This window comes from Carettochelys insculpta, chromosome 4 (assembly GCF_033958435.1).
Source record: "Carettochelys insculpta isolate YL-2023 chromosome 4, ASM3395843v1, whole genome shotgun sequence".
Taxonomy (NCBI): Eukaryota; Metazoa; Chordata; order Testudines; family Carettochelyidae; genus Carettochelys; species Carettochelys insculpta.
Window position 1 is genome coordinate 79,568,690 of NC_134140.1, and position 26,676 is coordinate 79,595,365.

The window sequence follows — 26,676 nt, forward strand, 5'->3', positions numbered from 1 at the left end:
CCTGAAACATAGTCTCTTTATAATGATTCTCCATTTATAAATATAGTTTGATCTCTATCAGTTGGCCACCATTTAATTCATTTCATATGTGTCATGCTGAATTTGTATTATTCTAGTTTCTGCACCAAATCAAAAGCCTCACAGAAATCTATTAGCTTAACACTGTTGCCTGCATCAACCAAATTTATAATCTGATAAAAAATGGATTAGCCAGGTTAGCCAGGATCTGTTTTTCCGTAAGCTCAGGTTGATTGGCATTAATTATATTGCTCTCTTAATTCTTTATTAATTGAGTCTCATATCAGTCGTTCCAATTTTTGTTGTTTAGTTAAATAGCATTAGCACTTGTTGTTTCACATACTCAGACACAAATCTCAAAGCACATTACCTGTGCTGAATTACATACTTGAATTCACATTGCAAATATATGATCAGACAGGTCGCTCTAACATATTGGCCATGTCTACACTAGCACACAACTTTGAAATGGCCATGCATGGCCTTGTTACCAATTGCAACATAACTGCACCCTTTCAAGACCTGTGGGAACTGTCACAACCCCAGCAGTTGTGCATCTAAGATATGAGCCTGCAAAGGAACCACCCAAATTCCAATGTGGCCACAGAGAGGCATTTAGGGTAGGGGAGCCTTGTACTCCATTGCCCACGTTGTGTGACTCAGTTAGAGATTACACTCTATCCCTAAATACACTCCAGAACAGGTAAAATAAGGTTTGTGTGGGTGGATGGGTTTGTTGGTGATTTTTTTAAGGTAGGGTAGTTAACAGCAGTTAAGAGCTGGGCTGGGGGACTCACCTGTTCTGAGATCCTCAATGTTATTTCTAGGTGAAGCGCCTTTGGGTTACTATTGTTCTGTTTTTACATAACAAGAAAACATACAATATCCTCCACATAATCACTGTTAACTAAAGCATTTTGCCAAACTGTTCATCTGACTAGGGATTGGTTATATGAAGTCATTGTTCAAATTCTTGCCAGTTGATATTATGAGGTAGAAGACTCTATACCAAAACCTCAAAGGATTGCTCAATAATAAGCATTTTGTTAACTACTATATTTTCAGGTTTCTTTATTATTATAATAAATATTAAAATAAAGAACTAGAAAATACAGTAGTATCAGGGATACCCACTGAGTCTGTAGCTCTTAAACTATTTTAAAATCATGACAGAAAGATAGCTGTGTTACACTCTTCGACCAACAATGAATGGACACAGAACAGACTTCAAAAATCTCCAAATACACAAACCTGTCAGCCAGCACTTTAATGGAGTGAGCCATTCTGTTAAAGACCAGAGAGTCTGTGTTCTACTGAAAAGGGACTTTAACAACTGTCTACAGAGGGAATGCTCAGAACCAACATTCATATTCAAATTTGACACATTAGCATGTGATTTGAACAGTGACAGCAATTACCTGACCCATTATAAGGACTGGTTTACATACTTTGATGTTTTATCTAACTCTTAATTTCCCCACCCCCTTCATCCACCCACCCACCCCCATCCCTCTGCTCTTCTGACTTGCCAGCCTTGATAACAATTTTTCTGATTTGTCTACCTTGATAATTTTTGGACCCCTGTGCTTTATATATTGAGTCTGTTCTGGTAAGGCTATGATCTGAAGAAGTGGGTCTCTCCCACAAAAGCTCATCAGCTAATAAATTATTTTGTTATTCTTTAAAGTGCTGCGTGACTGCTTTTTTTGTTTTTATTTTAAAATCAATAAAAAAGCCTGAGATAATCAGATAAAATCCCTCTACTTCAAAGGCTTGAAGCCATACTGTAACCAAGAAAAATTCGCTAGAGTTAGAGCTAACCTTTGAGCTTGTAGCCTCCAAGTCTTCATTCTGAAGCATTCAATAATAGGAGTATGAACTTCCTTTTGTTTCCCCTTTTAGCTCATTTGTAAAATTCAAGGCTTGACCCTTCATGGTTAATAGGAAGATACTGGGAGCTCCAGCTGCTCAGCATCTCATAGCAGGGGTACAACATTCCACAGATTTGAGCCCTTACGAAAGTACCTCACCATTTCAGCCTTTGTCGTAACACACCAGCTAGATGGACTGTTAGTTTACATTAAAGGAACATAGTTTAAAAAAACATAAGGATATGGTATTTCATGTTCTGTTGTTGCCAGGACTCTTGCTCTCTGAGCGTCTGATTGTCAGTGGATGTTCAGGATGGACTGAGATACCCTTCTAGTGAACAATTCTCTGAGAATTCTGAAACACCTCCAGGAGGAAGCTTTCTATTTTAGAAACAATATACCAGCTAGTTATAAACTCCTCTCTGGAAGGGCATTAGAACTCTGCTTAGTGAGGAACTTCTGTCAAATGTTACATTTAAAACACCACATATTAAAAATGTTAAAAAAATTGACTGGTAACTTTTCGTCTTGCCTTATGTTAAGGATTGCTTGAAAAGATAAGGCTCAGTTTGGCAAGGAAACCATTGCCTTCTTTGGAAGAGAGAAAGAAGTTTGACCATGAATTTGCCATGTCCACTTCATTCCACGGGGTGCACAATATTATCCAAACACGGAGCAAGATACGAAAGGTGCTGTGGATATTAGCAGTCACGGGTTCAATCATCATTGTTGCTTGGCAAATCTGGAATCGATTCATCTATTATTTCAGCTGGCCAACCACAACTTCCATAGTAGTTCAGTACGTGGAAAATATGGAGTTTCCTGCAGTGACTTTTTGTAACTTGAACAGGTAAGACAGATGTATGCTGCAATAACAGATCTCTGCAATCTCCTAAAATGTAATATTTGTTCTGCAAAACATCTACTAAAATAAATGAAACATTGGGACAACCTACAGTTAATTTTCAACATGGCGGACAGGGAATTAGTTTAATGTTGCTATCAGGAGTTGAATAAATAAAAGAAATTTCTAAGCAACATTTTAAACATTTTACTCAGCTCAATACATCTGACTGCACACAGAGCACAGTTCAAAGATACAACTGTCAGTGTACATTATTCAGCATTAAGGGCCAAATCCTGTTCAGTTTACTCAAGTGAGCAGCTCCTGACTTATTTTAAACAAATTAGGTAAAATAAGGAGAGTTTGGCTGTATAGGAATTACAAGATCTTTCCCAGGGTTGTTGGTAAAATATTTAACTGATGAGGAAAACATTTGAGAATTAGAGGAATTTCTGACACTGAATTTTATTACGGAAGAAAGAATTTAAGAGCCTGTAGGCAATAAGAAATCATACTTTGCTAACAGGTAGAATGTATAAGAAATATATAACCACAGGTACGAGTCTATTTTGGAGACAGGTACTCATTCTGTAATCTTTCTTAAGGGACTTTTGCCAATCCCATCACAGAGACCAAATGTATAGGCCAAAATCTGCAAGCCTGAGAGGCTAAAATTAAGCTTCTTAATCCTTTTTAAAGTTCCTACACAGACAAAACCTGATTATCAGAGGTGCAGAGCCTGGCAGCTCTAACTGACATGGGTGGGTGTTCTGCACTTTTGAGAACTGGGTACTTGTTATCGAGGAAGTCATTTTAGGAACTTACCCTTGAAAATATTGGCCATAAATCCCAAATTAGTTTAAAACAGAACATTCTTTATGTATTCCACTCTGATTCAGCTGGAAACTCTTCAAAATAGTACACTGAACTTGCTCACTCATTAACATAGGAACCATTAGGTCCAATTTCAGAACCATAAAGAGGCTCCCCACAGTGTTGTATCAGGGAAATCAGCTTGGTTGTGTCCAGTTTCTCAGGATTAACATTTCTGGGGCTCCCTTAGACCTCAGTCCCTCCAGTTATGAAGCGATAGCAGTTTGTGTTGAAGACAATGCAATGTCATCACTTGAAGTCCATCTAGAATGCAAAAGATACTGTAGAATTATTACACTGTAATTACCTTAAGTAGGCAGGGTAATCGCATATGAACCATGTAGCAGGTGAGTGGTGGGAACTATGGTACAAATACTATGCCATCATCGTAACTATAGCTACAGAGTGTTATAGTTACATATCAGCAATTCAGAGTGTGGCAGCTGGCCACTAAGATATCAGTTTTCTTCAACCCCCATCTGTTAAAGTCAATCTGCATTATTTATTTCTGGATTTACTTAGGAGTCCTACTTTTGGAGGAAAATATCAGTCTTGGCTGTAAAGTTATAACCAACATTAACCTGGAGAGTCGTAGCGTTTTGTTGCGTGGCAATAATATCGTTCTACCCCTGTATTTTTAGATTATAAGACACATTGGTTCCACATATTATCCTGCAATATAAGTATACTTTAATATTAAATTTAGCATAAAATAGTCCCACAACCAAGTCACACAGTAATGGCTTATTACTCTCTGTTCAACACCTTAAGTTCAAATCTGCAATTGATATTCAGCAAATCCCTAATTCACTTCACCATCAGAAGTGCGTAACATTTTATAAGGGAAATATGTTTTAGGTCAGGGTGACCATCCATCCTGTTTCTGCTAAATGCCCTGTATTTGGGGAAGCTGGGAACGCACCCACGTGGCTATCCCCTGGCTCCCTGCAGCTTGGGGGATCTGGGAGCCGGACCAGTGCAGCTGCTGCCTAGCTCCCCAGGGGGGAGCCAGGAGCCAGACCAGTGCAGCTGCCGCGTGGCTCCCAGCTCCCGTGGTTTAGGGAAGCCAGAAGCGAGTGCTCTGGCTTAGCTGCTGCCTGGGTCCCGGGTCCTTGATGGACCCACACACCTGCCTCCTGGCTCCACAAGGCATGGGGAGCCAGGAGCCCACCTGCTGCCCAGTTCCCAGCTCCCCATGCCTCAAGGGAACTGGGAGCCGCACCGGCCTGGCTGCCACCTCTTTCCTGGCTCCCCTGTGGCACAGAGAGCTTTAAGCTCACCTGCGTGGCCGCCACCTCCTTTCCAGCACCCTCAGGCGTGGGGCAGCCAAGGTGGTCCCCCATCCCATATTCAGGTTAGGTTAATATGTTCATCCTGTTTTGGGTCCCATAATATTTTAGGACTTTTTGATAGACACTAGCCATCAGATCTATGGCTCCACTGATTTATATCATTGTCTGCCACCAGGCTTTCTGGTAGCAGTTGCCATTTATGCAAGATGGTTATAACCTCCCATAATCCAATAAACTGGAGCAACAGCCCTATGCAACTACCTCTTCTTCTGAGAGGCTGTTGCAGACTGACCAGTGCATGAGCTGTCTAAATGAAGGGGAGGGCCTTGTAAACCCAGGGTGGTTAATTCAGCCCTGGGTGGTGGGCTTTCAAGGGTCTGGGACAGGTTAGTTTTAAAAAAAAAATTGTAAGGGATTATAGGTCCTGCTGTTAGGGCAAGGGATGGACTCGATAACCTTTCAAGGTGCCTTCCAGTCCCATGATATCATTGTGTTAGTCATTCACTGTAACGCAGATTAAGCTGTGATTCTGGTGGACTAGATTCGTGTTTGGTGGGGAGTGTCAGAAGAAAATGCCACAGCTACTGTTATAACTGTTCTCTTTCCTTCCTTCAGATTCCAAACTCATGCAGTAGCCAACATCAGTATCATTTTTTTCCTTTGGAGCATTGTGTCTGAAGTTCTTCATGCATTTGATAGTGGCAACAAGTTTTCTCAAGAGCTAAATGATTTCCTTCAGAGAAACCAGAACTTCAGCATTAAAGAATTTACTCAGAATAATGGCTTTTATCTCAACAACAGCACTTTGCTAGAATGTGATTTTTTTGGACAGCCATGTTATCCAGAGGTAATTTATTCCTTTTTTTATCATAACAGTAACAATAGGACTAATATTGTCTCAAAAGTCATCTGTTCATAGATCTTATCCACCATCACAAAATGAGACTAACCTGAGCCCAACCTTTTGTATCAAATAATATTGTGAGGCATGCCCCTAATTTTTTAATGGACCACCTTTCAAATGCCTTGCAAGACCAGATCCTACAGCCTTTATACATGCAAAATAAAACACTCACTGTTTTCAGTAGGAGTTTCAGCCCATGGAATGACTGGAGGATTGCACCTAATCCATAGAATTATTCATGTGCTTAAAATAAAGCACATGCCAAATTGCTAGTTAGGACTTTACTTCTCCCATGAGACCATCACAATTACATACAGAAATAAGAGGATACTTGAAGAAAGCAGTGTCAATTTTTTTAGTATTTTTGAGCAGAAATAAAACAGATGGCCTGATTTCTCACCTCTCTTACACCAGTTTTATATCAGTGGCGTCACTCCCAAATTAAACTAAAGTAAGAACAAAATTAGATACATTTTTCCCAGTTTCACCTAACCTTTATTGAGAGCCTATAGCAAGCTTAGAATTACTGACAAAATTGTGTTGACTCTAATTTAAAATATATTAGCAGTAACAACAAACCCTTGGAGCTGAGACCTCAAAGCAATGAAGTACAATTTAAACAGCAAATGTGTTTAATCACAATATTTAGCTCTTATACCATTAGACAAATATTCAGAACCATACCATCTAAGTTATTATTTCTAATTTATTGGTTTCATGCATTCACTTGAAATGAGCAGCAGCAACTGAGCTGAACAGCACATACTGAAAATTAAACAAGTTGAAAGTGATCACCCAATTCTTTATGGAGAAATTCAACAGAATTTAACAGCGATAAAAAACAAAAGGATCCTATGAGGATTCTCTAGGTAATTCACATATTTAATAGAGAATGACAGTCGTTCTACAAAGCTCCATAAGTTAATTTATGTCAAAGTGTCTCAAAGTGCAGCACTCGATCAGTGATTTGAATCCTTTGCCATTTTTGCAGAATAACAACCAGGTCATTTATAAAAATTAGCCTATAAAATCATTCCCAAACCCACAAACTTAGGTTTAGATGATCATCTTTGAAATTTTATTTTTCTGTTTGTTTTTATTGTTTAAGGATTTTGAACATGTCTTAACTGAATATGGAAACTGCTTTACTTTTAATCACATGGAGTTTCCAGCAAGGAGAAGAGTGAGCGTTTCAGGAAGAGGCTTAAGTTTACTTTTTGATATCAAACAGGTACAGGCATCACAATAAGCTATATATCTAATGATCCATTAACTTATAGCTTTAACTATGTGAAAGCTTGATGGGATCTAGTTTGATTTCCTGTGTAACAAAGGCCATATAAATACACCCATTAATTCTTGCCTCAAGCCTACTACATTTGGAATTGAGTTACAGCATATATTTTAGAAAGACCTCCATTCTTGATTTGAGAATTCAAGATGCAGAAAATGTACCATACGCCTTGGTAAATTGCTTAAATGGTTATCATTACATTTGACTTGTATGCAATTAGGAATCCGAGGGCAAATGCAGGACTTGCTACAGCTTCCAAAATGGAAATAGTAATTAAATAAAAGCTAATCTGAAACATCTTCAAGGTAGCGTTGTCTGTTTTATTCACTGTCTTATTCAATTTTCCATTAAAGACTGTTCAGAACCACAGGACACAGTCATTAGGAGCCAAGTCCTTAGTGGTACTGAATGCTGACTTCAATGGGAGCGGCAAGTACTCAATACCAACTAGGATTTGGTCCTATTTAGTTACCTTGTATCACCTTGGGGAAATTCCATTAGCTATCACCAGCAAATACAAAACAATGCCATGTAATCAATGGTGAGAAAGATGTTTTCTAAATGAAATCTTAGAAGAAAACCAAAAATCTGTGGTGATTTAAAAAGGGGAGAGGAAGCAGCTGAGCACCTAGCATTTCTCCCTGAGTGACAATAAGAACAAGAGTGGCAAGTTCTGGAGGGAATAATGGGAAGTGTGCGGGAACATGAAGACTAGTTGTCATCTAAAGAGATGACTTTCAGAGTTGTGAAGAAAACTTTGATTATCCCTCTTGGCTCTCATTGGAAGTTAAAGTGGGAAGGGGAAAGAAGAAAAATGAATCATCTTCTAAACTGGGAAGAACTTTAGATATCAAAGCACATTGAATTTGATTTACTTTTACTTTTATGTTTGGGGATTGTTTTAAAAAAATGCTAGAGGGAATTTGTCTCACGTTATTGGAGGCTCAAATCCAAGCAAAATGGTTAATGCGGTTATAAACAAAGCTAAGCATCCCAGGGTAAATAAATATGAAGGCATTACTCTTCTAATGAATTTTTTTTGAACCAGGAAAAGTTTACTGATGACCCTACCTTTGGCTTTATTGATGCTGGTATAACCTATGTTATCCATTCACCTGAAGAACCTCCACGTTTTGATGGCTTAGGCCTATCAACACCTGTAGGAATGCATGCACACGCTGTAATCAGCCACTTGACGGTAAGCAATTTGTATGACTAGTGGTATCATTCACTATCTCACAAAACTTTAAAAGTGCATTTCTAACCTGAAAAGTGAGAGAGAAATTGACATTTTGACAGTTCAGTATTTATTGTCTCAGTGACGCCCAGAGGAAATCACCTTCATTTGCAAGTAAAAAGCTGAATTTTTTCCTGGTCCTATATCACCAGTGATGCTAGTCAAAGTATTTCTGCTTTTTAGTTCCATCTTGAAAAACCACTGAAAAATGGTGCTATTGCAATTTGGGCCACTGGCATCTTTATTAATAGCGATTCAGAAAGGAAAGAAGTCATCTTGCCTTTCAGAAACCAGGTTAGTGTTGTTGGATTGGCAATTAGAAAACAAGTATAATTTTACTTGGGAACTGAGCAAATTTCCTTTGGAACTCACTGAGACAATAAAAATAGTGCCCACCAGTGCTATACATAATTTTACCAAAAAATGCCAGCCTGAAAACAGAGAATGTTTTCTATACTAGATGCACAGCCATCATGCAGGAAGTGGACTTTTCCACAGGCATTTAAATTATTCCTCTATGTTTCTGCTGTTTTCACTTTAGGGATAATGGTTGAAGACCTATTCCCATAGAGCATCCATTTCAGACAGATGTTTCAGGCCTGCTTAGTTGGGTTAAAGAGAAAGTAATAAATCACAAAAATGAAAATATACTGCATTTTGAAACGAAAGTACTCTTCAAGAATACACTCCTGTTTTTCCTCTTCATCAGTGAACAAGACACCTTGAAAATCAAAAAGAGCAACAGGCAAATTCTTGTCTCACTGAATTTAAGATTTGGCCCTTGAAATTCTGCTTTTTGAACAGTTTTAAGGTTAGCCCCAATTCTTGAACTCAGTTCTTAGAGGGGAAGTAAGTCCCTCATCATGCCATGAAACCAGTCAGAGAATGTTTTCTTCTTCTTTATGGAGCCCTATTGAAGCCTGATCTTCCAGGGATTTGTGCTGTCAGATCGCACAGCAGAATTGGGACCTAAGAGAGGAACCAATGTACAGTACTTTTTAAAATAGTTTGATTTTTAAGCTATAATTTGTTACTGATTTGTGATTTATTTTTGGCAGCAGTTCTGCTTAACTTTTGCCCAAACTTCAGTTAATTTACTAGACAAAGCTTTCTACTTATATTTAAAATAATGCCAGGGCTATTTTAAAAAATACTATTTTTTAATCTAAAGACAATTACCCAAGAATACCCTTGGGGAGACTGCAATCCTCACATCAAACTTCAGCACCACAAGACATACAGCACCTATGGATGTCTGCAGGAATGTAAGGCCAGGCACATACAGGAGTGGTGTGGATGTTTGCCATTTCTGCTTCCAGGTACTTCTTGCGACCATGATACATTTGTGCTTTAGACAAGTTCTCTGTGGCACTTTTTAAACATTATGCCATGTTAAATTTTATGTTCACTTAGAGAGCTCAGTCATCTCAGAATCCTGAATCTCGCTAGGCCTGGCTGAAAAATGATTACTTTAAATGATTACTTTAAAAATGATTACTTTAAATAACATTTTTCATGTCAAATGGATGTTTTAAGGAAAGGCACTGGAAAGGTTTAACCAGTTCTAAACCCAACATCTGCTTAGCTGTCATCCTTGCAATGCGCGTTCAATGAACATCCAAGATTACACCACAAACCCATAATAGTTTCTGTCTTGTCTTTAAATTGACCCCTAAATCACTGGGGCTAAAGCCCATGATTCACCTTATAAGGAGTCGTGGGTCTGTAATTATGTGTTATGATCAAAAGGCCCAGAGTGAGTTCTCTTGTATCACCTGGCCAACAAGAAGGGTATTTGAGGTAGAGCGCTAGGTTCACCCCATCAGGGCAGGGAGGTATACATAGAAAGGGTGTAATTTTTTATCTAAACTAGTTAAAGCTTTTATTTGATACTATTTACACGTAGAGCACCCATCATAAAGATCAGACGTTCACAGATTTCATGTAAACCAGATTATATCAGTATTAAACAGATGATTGTTAACATTGGGACAGATATCATATCGGAGGTGAAGATGGACCGTGCATTGTATTTAGTATATTTTCTCTAATAACTGATCTAAAGCTTTATTTTTCAAAAGGTATGGGTTTCCCAATGCTAAAGAAAAGGGAACCTTACTATTGCATTCCTTCTTTATAAACTCAGCTCATCTGCCTCCCACCTCCAGCCACCTTGTTTTCCAGTATGTAATCAGGAGGGTATGTGTATGGATAGGTGATAAACTGACATTTTAGTGCCTGAAATGTGGAATAAAGCTGCAGGAGGAACTTACACTAGTAAGTACTAGTAAACTATTTACACTAGTGTATCTGAGAGCAGAAAGTGGCCCATTAGCTTTAGTGAAGTAATTACTTTGAACTTGTACAACTCCAGGTAGGGTGACCAGTACTGGGTGTAAAAAATTGGGAGGGAGTGTAGTAGGGTAATAGGCACCTATATGAGAAAAAGCCCTGAATATTTTGGACTGTCCCTATACAAATCAGGACATCTGGCTACTGTAACTCCAGACTTTAATTCTTACTACTACTATTTTTAAGGAAATGGAACTGAATGTGACCTACAAAAATTCTACAGCTGTGTTTCTCCTTCGCTCTGTAAGTAACAATTTAATTAACATACTATTTTTCTCTTCTTCATTGAAATTACATTAGAAGGCTCCAAGTGTCTGCTAAAAATAGCTAGAAGCCAGGAAAAAACTAATGTGACATTGGAAGTGAACTAGAACATATAGATTAGGTCTTCAGAAAATCTCAGAATGAAGAGTGGTGATAATATTTTGAATAAATGCCTTTAAAAAAACCTTGATACCCATATTATGAATGATGCCTTACCCTTTAAAAAAATAGATTTCTAGCTCATTCATTTATGCCCTTTGTTTGCCTTTCTGAATACTATAATTTGGGCCAGTGGCATATTTATTAATGGTGATTCATAAAGGAAAGAAGTCACCTTGACTTTCAGAACTAAGTTTATGACTTGCGGATTAGCCAACTTCAATCTTCTACTTAGCGACAGCTTTTCTTACTAGGTATTCTGCCATAGTGCCCTGCTCTTGCATAGGATTAGTGACATTTTTACTCCACTTTTATGAGTAATTTTAAATGGCAACACTTTTATTCATATTTGGTGCTGTAAATGTAACCCTTCCTCCAAAACCCTGTTCCAGCAAGTGTGCTTCAAAAAGTTCCTCAGTGGCGTCTTTTGGCCTTGAAGGAAGGATTTATCACTAGCTCATACTCTGCACTTTTACTCAGGCCCCAATCTGGCTACTCTGGGTGCTGCACTTGTTTTGTTTCTCCAGTTACTAGTGTTGCTTAGTACTTTAAATAGAGGGCCTGAAATTAGCAGTTACCTATTACTTTTATCAAGATACCATTTCTTTCTAGTATTGGGATGAATAGATATTGTTGCAGTAGAAAGCAAATATATTTTCAGGTAGTTAGACACTCTCATTACACTAAAAATGATTAAAAGATTTAAATTGGAATAATTTTTCTGTTTCTAAAACAAAAATTGTTTCTGTATTTGTAAAATCACAACAATTAATTTCTATATGCAAAGGATTAGTGCACGACTTTTAAAATAGTTACTCATTCCTACTACCTCAATGTCCATTCCTTGTCATGATGAGGTGGCTTGTGTGTCTCAAGAACCCAGAGAGCTATGTAAGTGGGAGCTACAGCTCCTGAAAGGGTCACCCAAACTGGACAGGTCAAAGATAGAGACCAGACAAATTTGGATCTCCTCTTCCCAAGGTAAAAGGGGTTGGCTTAGGGTTAACAACCCTATCTGTAAAAGAAAAGTTACAGAAACATCTACAACGAAACCTACAACTACACAAGTCTTTGGTGGGAGCTGACAATCTGCTCAGATTGAGTATGAAGCGTGGTAGGGAAAGCTGAAAGGAACCTGCCCTGCAGATGACTCTTCTCTCACCTGGGACAACCACCCAGTTTGGCACGTGGAATGTTCAGACCACGTATCAAGCATGGAAGACAGCACAGATTGCAGTGGAGATGAAACAGTACAAGCTTGCAGATTTGGGCTTGTGCGAGACAAGATGGACACAATCTGGGCAGCTACGCCTGGCAACAGATGAAACACTCATATATTCAGAACATAAAAAAGAGGGCACATCACACAGAAGGTGTGGGCTTTATGTTATCAAGAGTGGCATCTGGTGTTTTAATGGAGCGGACAGAAGTATCTTCATGCATTATCATAGCCAGATTCTACACCAAAATGCGAAAGGTACTAGTTGTGCAATGTTATGCACCAACCAATGAAGCAGCAGAGGAATGTAAAACAGACTTCTATGAGAAACTACAAAGTGTGGTGAACCAGAAAGCAAAGAAGGATATGTTGATTTTCATGGGCAACTTCAATGCAAAAATTTGAACTATAAATGCAGGCAGAGAACAGACCATGGGACAAGAACACCATGGCATCCCATCCAAAATTATTAACTTGATTCATTCATTGTATGAACCCTGAACATGCCAAGTTGTTCACAATGGTGTCCTGACAGAATCCTTCAGCATACTGTTGTGAGTGCAATAAGAGTGACTACTGTCACCTTTCCTCTTCTTGATCACGATGGACTGGATTATGAGCAGGCAACAGATGGCCATCAACTAGGCATTCAGTGGACACTTTTCAAACAGCTAGAGGACATTGACTTTGCTGTTGCCCTCTTTTCACAGCAAAATGAAACCATGAAAGAAAAGGTCATAACACTAGACAAAACTGCCACCATGACTGGACTGAGCATTAATAAGGGAAAGACCAAGACCCTGGCTGGGTCTACAGTTGCCCCCATCTTCAAAGGGGGCATGTTAATCAGGGCAACAGGAGATTACTAATGATGTGCTGCAGTGAATATGTAACACTTCTTTAGGCTAATTCTCCCCTGCAGCAACTTCGAAGTGTCAAACTTTGAAGTGCCGGAATGTGTGTAGCTGTGGGCACTTCAAAGTGCCCGTGCTATTTCAAAGTCCTTTTATTCCTCAAAATTTTGAATTGAGGATATCAATGCCAGGATAGGGAAAGCAACAGCTGCATTCAAAACTGGGATGTGGTGTCACCCCAAGTCACTACTCACCTGAATGGATCACTACCTTGTCATGATTGTGGGTCTTGTATGTCTCAGTGATCCCTAGAGCTATGTCAGTAGGAGACTAGTGTTCGTGGTAGGGCCACCCATTCTGGACAGGTTGAAGGGTAGAGGGTAGAGGATAATCTCCCATCACCCTGATTAACATGCTCCCTTCAACGTTGGGGGCAAGTACAGACAAGCCCATTGAGGATCTACCAGTCCAACAAAACCACCATCACACTGGGAGGGGGTGGCTTGGAAGGTGTGGAGCAGTTCCCCTACTTGGGGATTATTAAGGGCATAGATGGAAGAACAGATAAGGATATCAATGCCAGGATCAGGAAAGCATCAGGTGCATTCAAAACTCTCTGTCCCATATGGAGTTCACAAATAATATCTGTGAAGATGAAATTGTAGATCTTCAACACAAATGTGAACGGTGTGCTCTTGTACGGATGCTAGACCTAGCGTACTAAAAAGTCTTCAAATCACAAGCTACAGACATTTATAAACAGATGCATAATGTACATTCTTCACATCAAATGGCAGGATTTTGTCACAAATGAGGAGCTTTGAAAGAGAGCAGGACAAGAACCAATTGACATTGAAATTAAAGGAAGAAAGTTTGCATGGCTAGGGCTACACTCTCAAAAAACCATCATCCAGCAGAGCCCATCAATCTCTCACATGGAACCTGCAAGGAAAATGCAAAAGAGAAAGACCTTAGATAATGTGGAGAAGGTCTACAGAGACTGAAGGACAGCAACTGGAAAACTGTCACCCCAAGTCACTACTCACCCAAGTGGATCACTATCTTGTCACAGTTTTGGATCTTGTGAGTCTCAGTGACCCCTAGAGTTATGTCAGTGGGAGACTAGTGCTCCTGGTAGGGCCACCCGTGCTGGACAGGTTGAAGGGTGGAGACCAGACTAAGGGTTATCCACTGGTCCTCCAGGTGGTGGAAGGGTTCGGCTTAAGGCTAACAACCCAGACCTAGAAAAAGACTATGTTATGGAAACAGCAACACAGAATTCTCCTACAAGTTTGTGTGGTGGCTTTCCTACATATTCTATGGGGACCTGTATGACTGACAGTAGTGAAAGCTGTGAGGAAGCTACTGTCATGATGATGGACACCAAGACAAAGACCAGAATTGGATTCTGCAATGTATGAACCATGTACAACACTGGCAAACTAGCACATATAGTCATCAAAATGAGATGATACAACCTACGCATCCCTGGTGTTAGCGAGAGTAGATGGACAGGATCGGGGAGACTGATGACTTCTGCAGGAGAAACAGTGTTCTATTCCAGAAGAGATGATGACCAGCACTATGAGGGAGTGGCCATCATCCTTAAGAAGGGAATTGAGAAATGCTTGCCCAGAGTGGAAACCTGCCAACAGCAGACTGATGAGGGTTGGATTTAAAGGAAGACAAGTGAACATCACCCTGATCCAGTTTTATGCCCCAACCAGTGACAGTGGTGAAGAAATTAAAGACACCTTCTATGAGCAACTACAGGTGGAAATGGGGTCTACATCACACTATGAGCTTATTATCATTATGGATGAGCTGAATGCTAAAATGGGAAATTACAACACACACTATGACAGGGCCTTGCACAGACATGGGTGTGACACCATGAATGAAAATGGTGAGAGAGTTGTAGAGTTTTGTTCCTTCAACAATCTGGTCATCAGAAGGACTCTCTTCCCACACTGTGACATTCACAAGCTGACTTGGTGTTAACCAAATGGTAGAAACAAGAACCAGATCAAATATCTGACGATCAACAGTACATGGAGGCACTGTTTGCAAGATGTGAAAGTGAGAAGAGGAGCAGATATTGGTAGTGATCGTCACTTAGTGATGGCACTTGTGAAAGTCAAGCTGTGAAGAAGAGACATTAAGATACCCATCCAAAGATGCTTCAATATTGAAAAACTATGAGATGTCACCACGAAGACTGGCTTTACCATTCAACTGGAGGAAGGGATTCCAAGCTTTGCAGGATTTAAGAAACGACATAGCTACCAGTATCACAGATAAAATCAACATGGTATGGAAACAGATTGCATCAGTCTCCACAAAGAGCAGCGTGGCTTGCCTGGGTTTCAAGGATAGGAAGAAGAAGAAGAGGATCAAGCTTGATACATGGAAAGCCATCAAAGAGAGAGGGGACATAAAGAGGAGTCTGGTAGATGCTACATCAGCCAGAATTCAAGAAAGATACAAGAATTACACAGCGACAAACTGAAAAGTGAAGAAGCTAGTGAGGGCAGACAAATGAGCTTTCATGGAGGACCTTGCAAAAAAAGCTGAAGATGCAGCTAATAGAGGGGGGCAAGGAAATGTGTATAGAATCACCAAGCTTGTTTGTGGCAAGTATTGTGGAAGGACAAGTGCTCCCATCAAGGACAAACAAGGGCAGTTATTGACAACAGAGAAACAGCGAGCTGGAGAAGCACACTGGACAGAACATTTCAGAGAAGTTTTGAATAGACCTCCACCTGAATAAGCAGCAAACATCCAGGATGCTGAGGAGGACCTTGATATTAATATTGATCCACCAGAGAGAGAAGAAATCAGTGCAGCCATCAAATCCCTGAAAATCAGCAAAGCTCCAGGACTTGACAACCTGAATACAGAGTTGTTTAAAGCACACCCAGAACTTTCAGCCACCCATTGTTTACAGAAATTTGGGAAGAACAACAGATACCCAAGGACTGGACCAAAGGAATCATCATCAAGATTCCCAAGAAAGGAGCACTCAGCGACTGCAACAAGTGGCATGGGATCACCCTTCTACCTGTACCCAGCATGATCCTAGCCAAGGTCATCATCCAGTGGATATCAGATGCTGTCGAAAAGTCTCTGAGGAATGAACAAGCCAGATTTTGCAAGGGAAGGGGATGTATAGACCAGATTTTCACTCTGAGAAACATCATAGAGCAGTACACAGAATGGCAGAGACAGTTGTACATAAACGTTCTCGACTTCAAGAAGGCTTTTGACAGTATACACAGAGAAAGCCTTTGGATCATTCTGAAAGCCTAAGGAATCCCTCTGCACATGGTCCAGCTCATCAAGAATTTTTACACCAATTTCATATGCAGCGTGGGATACTGCAATCTTTCTTTCTAAGTCAAGACGGGGAGTCAGACAGGGATGTGTCATGTCTGCGCTACTCTTCTAAATGGTGATTAACTATGTGAGGGGAAGAACAACAGCTGATGCATCAAGGGGTATCGGATGGACACCCTTTTCCACACTGGAATACCTTGACTTTGCAGATGACCTTGCATTGCTTCCCCACACCAATAAACACATGGAGGAAAAGACACAACGCCTATGCACTTTTGGATGCCAGGTTGGACTAAGAGATAACCAATAAAACCCCAGAGATTATGACTCTCAACATAGATTCACCAGCACCAATCAAGATAGACGATGCAGACTCACCCAGCATAGACAGCTTTATGTACTTAGGTAGCATCATCCACCATGACTGAGTGACACACAGAGCAGATTAAGCAAGGCCAGAAATGTTCTCAGAAGTATGAACAACGTATGGAGATCTACACAATACAGTGTCCACACCAAGCTTAAGCTGTACCAGAGCTGTGTCATATCAACACTACTGTATGGCTCAGAGTGCTGGTGGATGACAGTGTGAGACTTTGCCGAGTTCTCATCCTTTCACACCACCAGCCTTCCCAAGAGACTTTGCATCTTTCGGCTGAAGACAATCTCCAACCATGACCTGCTCCTGCCACCAGGAGGATACGACCACTATCATCATGAGAAGAAGCTGGAGGTGGATAGAGCACATGATGAGAAGGGAGGCAGACACCATTGTAAAGATAGTACTTTACTGGATGCCTGAAGGAAGATGGAAATGTGGGAGGCCCAAGACAACATGGTGGCATACTGTTGAGGCAGACATGAAGAGAATGAAAACACTGAAGAAAATGGCCAAAGACAGACAGAAGGGGAGTACTTTCATTGCTGCCCTACACGCCAGCAGGCATAATAGGCTTTAACTAACTAACTAATTAGGGTACTCCTGGAGCCAGTTAGAAGCTTTGTCCCAGGACAGAGTGAAATGGAGGAGACTTGTGGAGGACCAATGCTCTATGTGGAGTAGAAAGGTTAAGAAGTAGTAGTAGTAGTAGTACTCATTCCTACAAAATGCATTTTCTTATTCAAGTGCTGAGTTGATGTTCTATGTCTTATTAGTGTTGGAAAATGCCTTTTAAATGTCAAAACAAAAAGCAGTAAAGTAACACTTTAAAGACTAACAAAATAATTTATTAGGTGACGAACTTTCGTGGGACAGACCCACTTCTTCAGACCATAGCCATACCAGAACAGACTCAATATTTAAGGCACAGAGATTGAGAAATAGTGAGTCTGTTCTGGTCTGGCTATGGTCTGAAGAAGTGGGTCTGTCCCACAAAAGCTCGTCACCTAATAAATTATTTTGTTAGTCTTTAAAGTGCTACTTTACTGCTTTTTTGTTTTGATAGTATATAGACTAGCACGGCTTTCTCTCTGTTACCTTTTAAATATGTTTTTGTATACCATTACCTGAACTTTGGCAAAGTGATTGTCCAATTTGTCCAATGTACATGGCAGAGGGCATGAAAGTATAAGAAAAAGCCACTTATATCAACTTTTTGCTTGTACTGGAATGCCTGTAAATGTCAGATATATGTGGTTCTCAAATTCAGTCAGTCATAACTAAGGCTTCATTTTTGCCACTGAACTTAAAGGAGTCATTGATTTCCTCATGTTCTTGTTCCATGTATCTGTCATCTTTGACATTTGGGAATTTTAGGGAGGAGGTATACCAGTCAGTAGTATTCTGAGAAGAAGCTGAAAGCTTCAAAAAGTACCTTGAAAGGTGGAAAAAGTGTCAACTCCTAAGTTTCATGGAAAGTGAATAGTACAAGAGAAACCAGGAGCAACATAGCAGTGACACAAAGAACTAGAAAACAAAAACAGCAGTCCCTTAGAACCTTAAAAACTATCATTATTATTTATTAGGTCATAAGCTTTTGTGAGAAAGACCTGCTTCTTCAGATGTGGAGAATAATTGAAAACTGAGAGGAAGAAAACAAAAAACAAAATAAAACAAAGGAAAAAAAACCCCTGAGGACTCAGCTAGATAGAGGGGAAGGAAGAGGGAGAGGGGAAGGGTGTGCAGGACAGAAATAAAAGACTGTGCCAGTGTCTATTAAGTTAAATGGGATGTCCGCTATCGCTGTGAATATCAAAGGTGGGGAAATTGTCCTTGTAATGAGTAAGATAATTGAGATATTTCAGTCCACAGTGATAGGTATCAAACTTGAAAAATGAACTCCAATTTGGACATATTCCTTTGTAATCTGGTGTTAAAATCTCTTTGTTTTAAAACACAGACTATTAAATCGTCAATAGTGTGTCCCGCCAAGTTGAAATGCTCATTAACCAGTTTGTGTGTATTCAGATTCCTAATGTCTGATTTGTCTCCATTCAGTCTTCTGCAAAATGATTGTCCAGTTTGTCCAATGTACATGGCAAAGGGCCACTGCTGGCACATGATGGCATATATCACATTAGTGGAAGTGCAGGAATACGAGCCCCTGATTGTGTGACTGATGTGGTTAGGTCTAGTGATGGTGATTCTAGCATAAATATATGAACAGAGCTCAAAACAGGGTTTGTTGCAAAGAAAAGTTCCAGGATTAGTATTACTGTGGTATTTCTGTGGTGTGGCATGTTGATTAGTAACAGAGAGAAAGCCGTTCTAGTCTATATACTATCAAAACAAAAAAGCAGTCTTTAAAGTGCTACTTTACGAACAAAATAATTTATTAAGTGAGCTTTCGTGGGACAGACCCACTTCTTCAGACCATAGCCAGACCAGAACAGACTCAATATTTAGGGCACAGAGAACCAAAAATAGTAATAAAGGTTGACAAATCAGAAAAAAATGACCAAGGTGAGCAAATCAGAGAGCAGAGGGGCAGAAGTGGGGGGGCGGAGTGAAGAATTAAATTAAGCCAAGTATGCAAAAGAGCCTCTATAATGACCCAGAAAATTCACAACCCGGTTCAAACCACCTGTTAATGTGTCAAATTTGAAGAGAAAAGAGAGTTCAGCAGTCTCTCTTTCCAAAGTAGTGTGAAAATTCCTTATGGCATGTGGTTGGCTAGTGAGAATTTTCCTGAGCGTGGGTGGCTGTCTGTAGAAGAGAGCAGGCCTCTCACCTAGGGCCTGTGAGAGTGAAGCATCATGTCCAGCATAGATAGTGAATAATGCGCCAAAGGGGTTTGAATTGAGGGCCATAGGTGATGACAAGTGGTGTTTTGTTATTATCCCTTTTGGGCCTATCTAGAAGTAGCTGGCTTCTGGGTATTTATCTGGCCCTGTCAATCTCTTTCTTTACTTCTCCCAGTGAGTAATTAAGTTTTATGAGTACCTGGTAGAGATCTTGACTCGAATAGTAGGCTTTCACTGTGACCTTTAATTCCATATTGAGATTCAAGGGTCTCAGATGCGAAAATAAAATAAGTATAGCCCTTTAGTAAGGGTTCAGTGCTTCCTATTTTAAAAAGCCTACAGAAAAAAAAAACACATTTGAGATCTATGTGGAGTTCAACAAGTTTTACTCCAGGGAACCAACTTTTACATTATTATTATTACTTCAACTGTGAACAAGTTACGCCAGAGTTTCAAGTTCATTTCCCCTGAATGCAGGAAGTTGTCTCTGTATAGATGATATAGCTGATATATACCTGACCTTAACAGAAAAGACAAGGAAGCACGAAAATTTCTACAGGTTGAACATCTCTAGTCTGGCACCCTTGGAATCCGACTGGTCCTGAATAAGAAAATTTCCCAGAGCACAGAAGGTTGGTGTTTTCTAACACATTACCAACACCTTCACTGCTTACCGGGCTCTCAGAAGACATTTAGGGTTAAATTACAGCTAAATAAGAGCACAAAACACTGAAAGCCGGGACTGGTGGCTATAAACAAATTTTATGGGCCCATGAGAAACTTGGCTACACCCGTGATAAGTGCTCACCCAGCAAACTAAAATCATGCAGGATACGGATGTTGATGGACAAGAGAGTGCGGGACTAAAGAGGTTCAACCTGTAGCAGTTTGTTGATTAGACCAAACTGAAAAGTTAATGTCTATGTGGGAAAACCCACTGTCAGAAGACTAGATTCTATTGCACATCTTTTGTAGTGTGCTTAGCCCAGCAAAGAGGACAGGGGGACAAAGATCACTCCAGTAATGAGAATATCTGAAATAGAGCTTGCTGTGACCATACTCCTTGGCACCTTCCCACATTCTAAAGAAAAATTCATCTTGCACTTGGGTGAGGGGAAAGAGGTAAGAGAGCATTTCCTAACAGGGCCAAGGGAGATCTTATAAACCCATGGTCTTTTATGCTATTCCAGCAGCATGAGGGGAACACAATCCCATGCTGAATTGGTACAGGAGGCTTTTTAATATCTTGCTTATATAATTTTGATAATTTAAACTATTTTCTAGCACAATGACTTTTCCTAAGAACTGTTAGAACAAAATGAGACCCGTTCATTTGGAATTACTCACTGTAGCAGTGACTTTACAGATTTGAATATCTGTGACTTCTAGTAACAATGCCAAAATGTGGGCACTCACACAAAAAATGCAAGGCAAACAGAATGGATTCTGTCTACACAAAATATGACACATATCGTATTTTAACTTTTTTTTACAGATAGTGTATTATCAGAGTAGCAATATATTAAATGGACAAAACATTCATATTGAGATTTGCAAGGTAATCATCAGGAGATAAACACTAGCCCACAGAACATTGACTTTATATACTTCTACACACAAACTCCATGATGAAAGGTCAGCATGACATAGTCCAATTGATTAGCCTTGAGCGTTACTGGCAGGAGACCTATATTCCCATTTCTGGCTCTACCATGATCTTTCTATGTGTTCTTGCACAAGTTGTTCAAAAGAATCTGAGCATCCAGGCTTCAGTTCAAGTCAGTGAGAATTACAGGTTCTGACCACCTTAGAAAAATAAAATCAGGCAGGTGATACACCTCAGTTTTCACCTCTATAAAATGGGAATGGTGACACATCTGCATCTGTAAAATATTTTGGGTTTACATATAAAGAGCCTTCTAGCAAGGTTATGCTGGTTTATTTGGGTCAAATTCTATTAGTTTCCTGAACTTACTTTGAATAAAACAAAATATTAAACATTTCAAAGTCCTCTGAACATACATTCTATTGATTCCTTTTCCTGAAATTTCAGATAGCATAGAACTAATGGGGCTATGCACGGTAGGAACCCACAATTCCACTTGCCCTGTGCCTTGTGAAGAAACGGAGTATCCCACCACTGTCACCTATTCAAGTTTTGCAAGTGAAAAAGCCTTAAAATATTTTTCCTCAAAACTGAAGAAAAATGCTGAGTATATCAGGTAATCTTATTTAAAGCTTTGCCTGTAAAAGGAATATGTTAGATCACTTACAAGTACCATCTTACTGAAATATTTATAGGGCCTGATTAAAATGTGATCAGTTACATAAGTTCTTACGTTGCATACAATATTAAGAACAATGCCTTCAATAGATGCAAAGTATTCTCACGGAAAATTGGTCAAGACACAATATTGTATTGATCTCTACCAGTTGCCATGGGGATATGAAATTAGATAATCTGTAAGATTTGCGGTCTCAGGTATTCTCCCTTGCACTGAACCCCATATTGCAACAATTTTAGCCATAATGTTTTGGAACCACTCCCTCGTTGAACTATAAGGAAAGAGGCTGTGACCCTCCTCAAGCCTGTTCATAACCCCCAGGAAGAGAGTTTATGCAATCGATAATTCTGAGATCTTGATCCTGATACAACTGAAGTTAACAGCACAACTCTACCCTACATCAGTGGAAGCAGGATTTTTCCTTCCTTAAAGTAGAACTGCTGTACTTGTAAAACCTGAGTGAAGTAATCTGTCTGATTGTGGGTCTATTGCTGTGGGTTTAAGGTTATAGGTCAAATATTGTCTTCTATCAATATTAGGCTTAATCTGTCACCACTGACACTGAGTACTCAGATAATATTTGCAACTATATCAGTTCCCCTCAAAGTTATATAAAGATAGATAATACAATACTATCACGAGATCACAAAATACTATATAACAGACAAGTTCTCCAAACAAGAGACCTTCACTTGGGAAATATATCTTTCTGAAGCTTTGAGAACAACAAGAAGTCCTGTGGCACCTTATAGACTAACAGATATTTTGGAGCATAAGCTTTCGTGGGCAAATAACCCGCTTCATCAGATGCAGGAGTGGGGGTGGTGTGGTTTCAGAGGGGTATTTAAAGAGTGGGGTCCCAGTATAAAGGAGGGCCAGAGCTGACAAGGTTTATTCAGCAAGGTGGAAATGGCCCATTATCAATAGTACATATCAAAAGAGGAAAAAAACCAAGCCAGATTAGACAGAGGGATATGACCGATTGTCAGAGTCTAATGGGGAGATACTAACCAGGGCAGAGAAGCTGCTTTTGTAATCCAAAAATGGAACTCTAAACAATGGTCATTGGAAAAATGATTTCTTTCTCTTATGATGAAAATTTAATCTTTATCTAGCTGCTTTCTGGCACCAGAGGGTAGTGCAGTCTGGCAGTTCTCTGTCGACAGAGCAAGTTGTGTGTAGATGCAAGCTGTTCACAGATTTTGTCGAGATACTTCTGTCGACAGATGCTTCTGGTGTAGACATAGCCTTTGTGCATCTGTAAGCCCATTTAGGAGCACAAGCACAGTAAAATCTAGTAGTTATGAACACCTTAGGAATTGAGGTTGTTCATGAGTCTGAAAAATGTAATAGTTGTTCTTTGAAAAGTTTACAAGTGAACATTGACTTAATGCAATTTCAAAACATTACTATGCAGAAGAAAAATATCGCTTTAGGCATTCTAATTTAAATGAAACAAGTATAGAAAAGGTTTCCTTATCTTGTCAGTTTTAAAAATCTATGTATTTTTAGTAGTTTGTTTAACACGGCACTGTACTATATTTGCAATTTTTTGTCTCTTCTGCTTGATTTTGTACTTCCAGTTCGAAATGAGGTATGTGCTTAACTAGTCCATAACACCAGTATTCATAACTGAGGATCTGTAAAATGCAGTAGACATGAATAGGTGCATGAACAGGCACTACACCAAGAAGAGACTTGTTCTTGAAACCATGGTGTGCTTTGCATGTGAACAAAGGGCATTCAAAGGGCATGTAAATTAAGCATGTTATTAAAAGACATCTAGATTCAGCCACGGAAAATTCCGCAACCACATTATGTATTTCATTTTGTCAATTATTTTATTGTTTGCAAACATTAGACAATTCAGCAATTACTCCATTAACCAAGTCATAATACAAAAAATTCTTCTGTTACTGTGTCTGTAGTCAATATGAGTCAAGCAAATACGTTAATTAAGTACATACCATAAATTTCCAAACGTAGGGATCTATTGATTTTTGAAGATGTAGAAGGGTAAATTTAACTATTTACAGCCTTATTACAAATATACAAAATGGCAACTCCTCAGTAATGCTAGGAAGCATAATTAAATAGGATCCAATAACAGGGAAATTATTGTCTTCAGATGGATGGCCATTTATCACATGCCATGTACAGTCTAGAATGGGATTGCACCTGCACAGACCGCAGAAGAAAATGTTGAGCAGCAAATACTTCATTTTCAGTGAAAGTGGGTGAATGAGTTTATCACATCATTACATATAAAACTTGTACTTACAAGTGTCCATAGAGAATTCACATAATTAAAATCATGACCATGTCTCTCTTTAGCAATATTTTCACTTAAATGAAAGTGAAACACTTCTTTTGTGTTCCAATCCACAATGATTATGGAAAGATCTCTTATCGTCCTTGTGACTAAGGTGTCCATTTAGTAACTATGTGGAATCTCTTTCCTGTTAACTACAGTATCGTAGGGCAGATTCTGATACCCTTACTCTTGCTGAAAAATGCTGTAAACCCAGTCCAGCAAATTTTACACCTTAGTAACACCAATGAAGTAAATAGGGCTAATGGCAGAGGGAGGAAGTCACACATACACACAAGTCTTGCAGGACTGAAGCTTTATTGCGTAATTAGCCTGGTCGGAATTTCAAACCTAAAGCAGCATAGCTAGAGGTGCAAAAAATCCACACCTGAATGCCCAAGCTGTTCCAAGCTAATGCCCTCCCCAAAGTATATGCAGCTAAATTGACAGCTGAATATTGTCAACATATCTACTGTCACATGGAGAGATGGAGTTTCTACCATGACCGGAAAAAAATGTTTGGTTGATGTACTCTCATGACTCAGCTATGGGCTCTTTTGATGCAGGCCTATTTCGACTTTGCTTTTTGAAGATGTTCCGTTTTGGATAAAAAAATTAAGTGCCATTAGGTCAGAAACTCTTTAGCTTGACAGTTAGGTTCCTTTCAAATCCTCTACCTACCTTAGGCTGGGTAGGGAAGGGGGGAACAGAAACCAGGTCTCCCACAGCCCACGTTAGTACTCTTACTATTGGGCTTAAAGTTATAAAGTAGGAGGGGAATCTTGTTCCTTCTCCAGCCAACGTTTGAAGGAGTTCCCTATATGGTAAACAGCCCTGAGTGTGCCCACCAGATTGGGCCTCACAGGTAAGAAAGGCAATCTTCCATCTATCTTCCCCTGGTTTATGCATTGGTCTGAGTCTTAGGTGGGACCCAGGCATCCTGATACCTAGAGCGTATATTCTGAGGCAGAAATTTAGGCTGGTAGGGTACTTTTACAGTGGAAAATGTAGTACCTACATCATTTGCCAGCTGCTGAACATTGGCCTTGTTGATCACACTGTACACTAAAACTCAGACTTTGGTGCCTACATTTGGCAGTTAAGTGCCTAAGTATCCTTATGGATCTGGGCCCTGGTTAATATCCTTGTCCAGGCAGGCCTATTCCTTATATGCAGCTCCTCAGCTCTGATCCCTGCCTGTCTGAATCATTGTGCTCACCCAATAAACTATTTTGCTAGTCTTTAAAGTGCTACTTGACTGCTTTTTGTTTGGATTCTGGAGAGTTCAGTGTGTGACAGGATTTTTAAGAGGGAACTTCTGGATGTACCTCCACAGTACTGAACAGACAGGCTTCCAACACTTCACAAGAGAGACTGTTCCACACACTAGTTGACAATTGCCAGGAAATTTTCCCTGATTAAATTCATTGCATTTTCACAGTGATGATAATTTCTGCAACCTTTTTCCAGGGTGAACTAAATTTCTAACAACACAGCTAATGACAGAAATGAGTAGGAGTAGTGACTACCAAATTATACTACATGTGTGTTTGTCAACAGGGAAAACCTTGTGTATATTGACATTAAATATCAAGAGCTGAACTACAAAATGACTCGGCAGCAGAAGGCCCTGAGTGTGACTGAGTTGCTTGGTAAATATTCATTGGTTAATATTTTTTCTTTTAAATCTATTCTTTTCCCAGACATTATGATCAAACGTTTAAGCAAGTAATGTCCACCTTAGTCTTCCAACAACTTTCAGTCACTGTTACGGAACTCGTGTTAGAGGAAGAATGTGCTGCTGTCTGATTAAAAGGCTCAGTAGCATGGACAGCACTTCTAATGCAGATTAAGAGCCATATTCTGTTCCATTGTCCGGGGTGGGGCTCTGTCCCTTACCCAGAAGAATTGTTATCATGTACTAAAGTTTTCTTTTAAAAACTGTAACTATTATGTAATAGGTTACTTTGGGTTGTAAGTTTTATTCTAAACACTTAAGCATTAATCTTTCCCCTCCCCCCCCACACCAAACAAGTACAGGGTTTTTGTTTTTGTTTTTGTTTTTGTTTTTTTAAATCACGATTTAGGTATAAATTAGCTTATTTAGCGCTTGAACCTGGCAGGGTTTTCTTTGCGTGCTAGACTAAACCAAATGCTTAAGCTGACGTGTTTATTTTCTTCTATTACAGCTGATATTGGTGGCCAACTGGGTTTGTTTTGTGGAGCCAGTATGATTACAATCGTAGAAATTGTTGAGTACATTTTCACCAACTTCTGTTGGCTGTGTGTCTTCCTTCTACTGAAAGCCCCAGAAATGCCCCAGTGGAATATTCCAGCTCCAAATGAGCAGACAGAAAAGAAGGGAATACAGGAATGCTAA

At 39.6% G+C, this 26,676-nt stretch overlaps 1 protein-coding gene across 1 annotated transcript; it reads left to right on the plus strand.

Annotated features, from left to right (window-relative positions):
• The first annotated feature begins 2,518 nt into the window (after positions 1 to 2,518).
• On the plus strand, positions 2,519 to 26,676 carry ASIC5 (acid sensing ion channel subunit family member 5). Its single transcript, XM_074991886.1, has 9 exons — positions 2,519 to 2,739; positions 5,514 to 5,745; positions 6,911 to 7,033; positions 8,145 to 8,294; positions 9,505 to 9,652; positions 10,872 to 10,928; positions 21,754 to 21,922; positions 25,857 to 25,948; positions 26,486 to 26,676. The coding sequence occupies exons 1-9, from the start codon at positions 2,519 to 2,521 to the stop codon at positions 26,674 to 26,676; spliced, it is 1,383 nt and encodes a 460-aa protein (XP_074847987.1).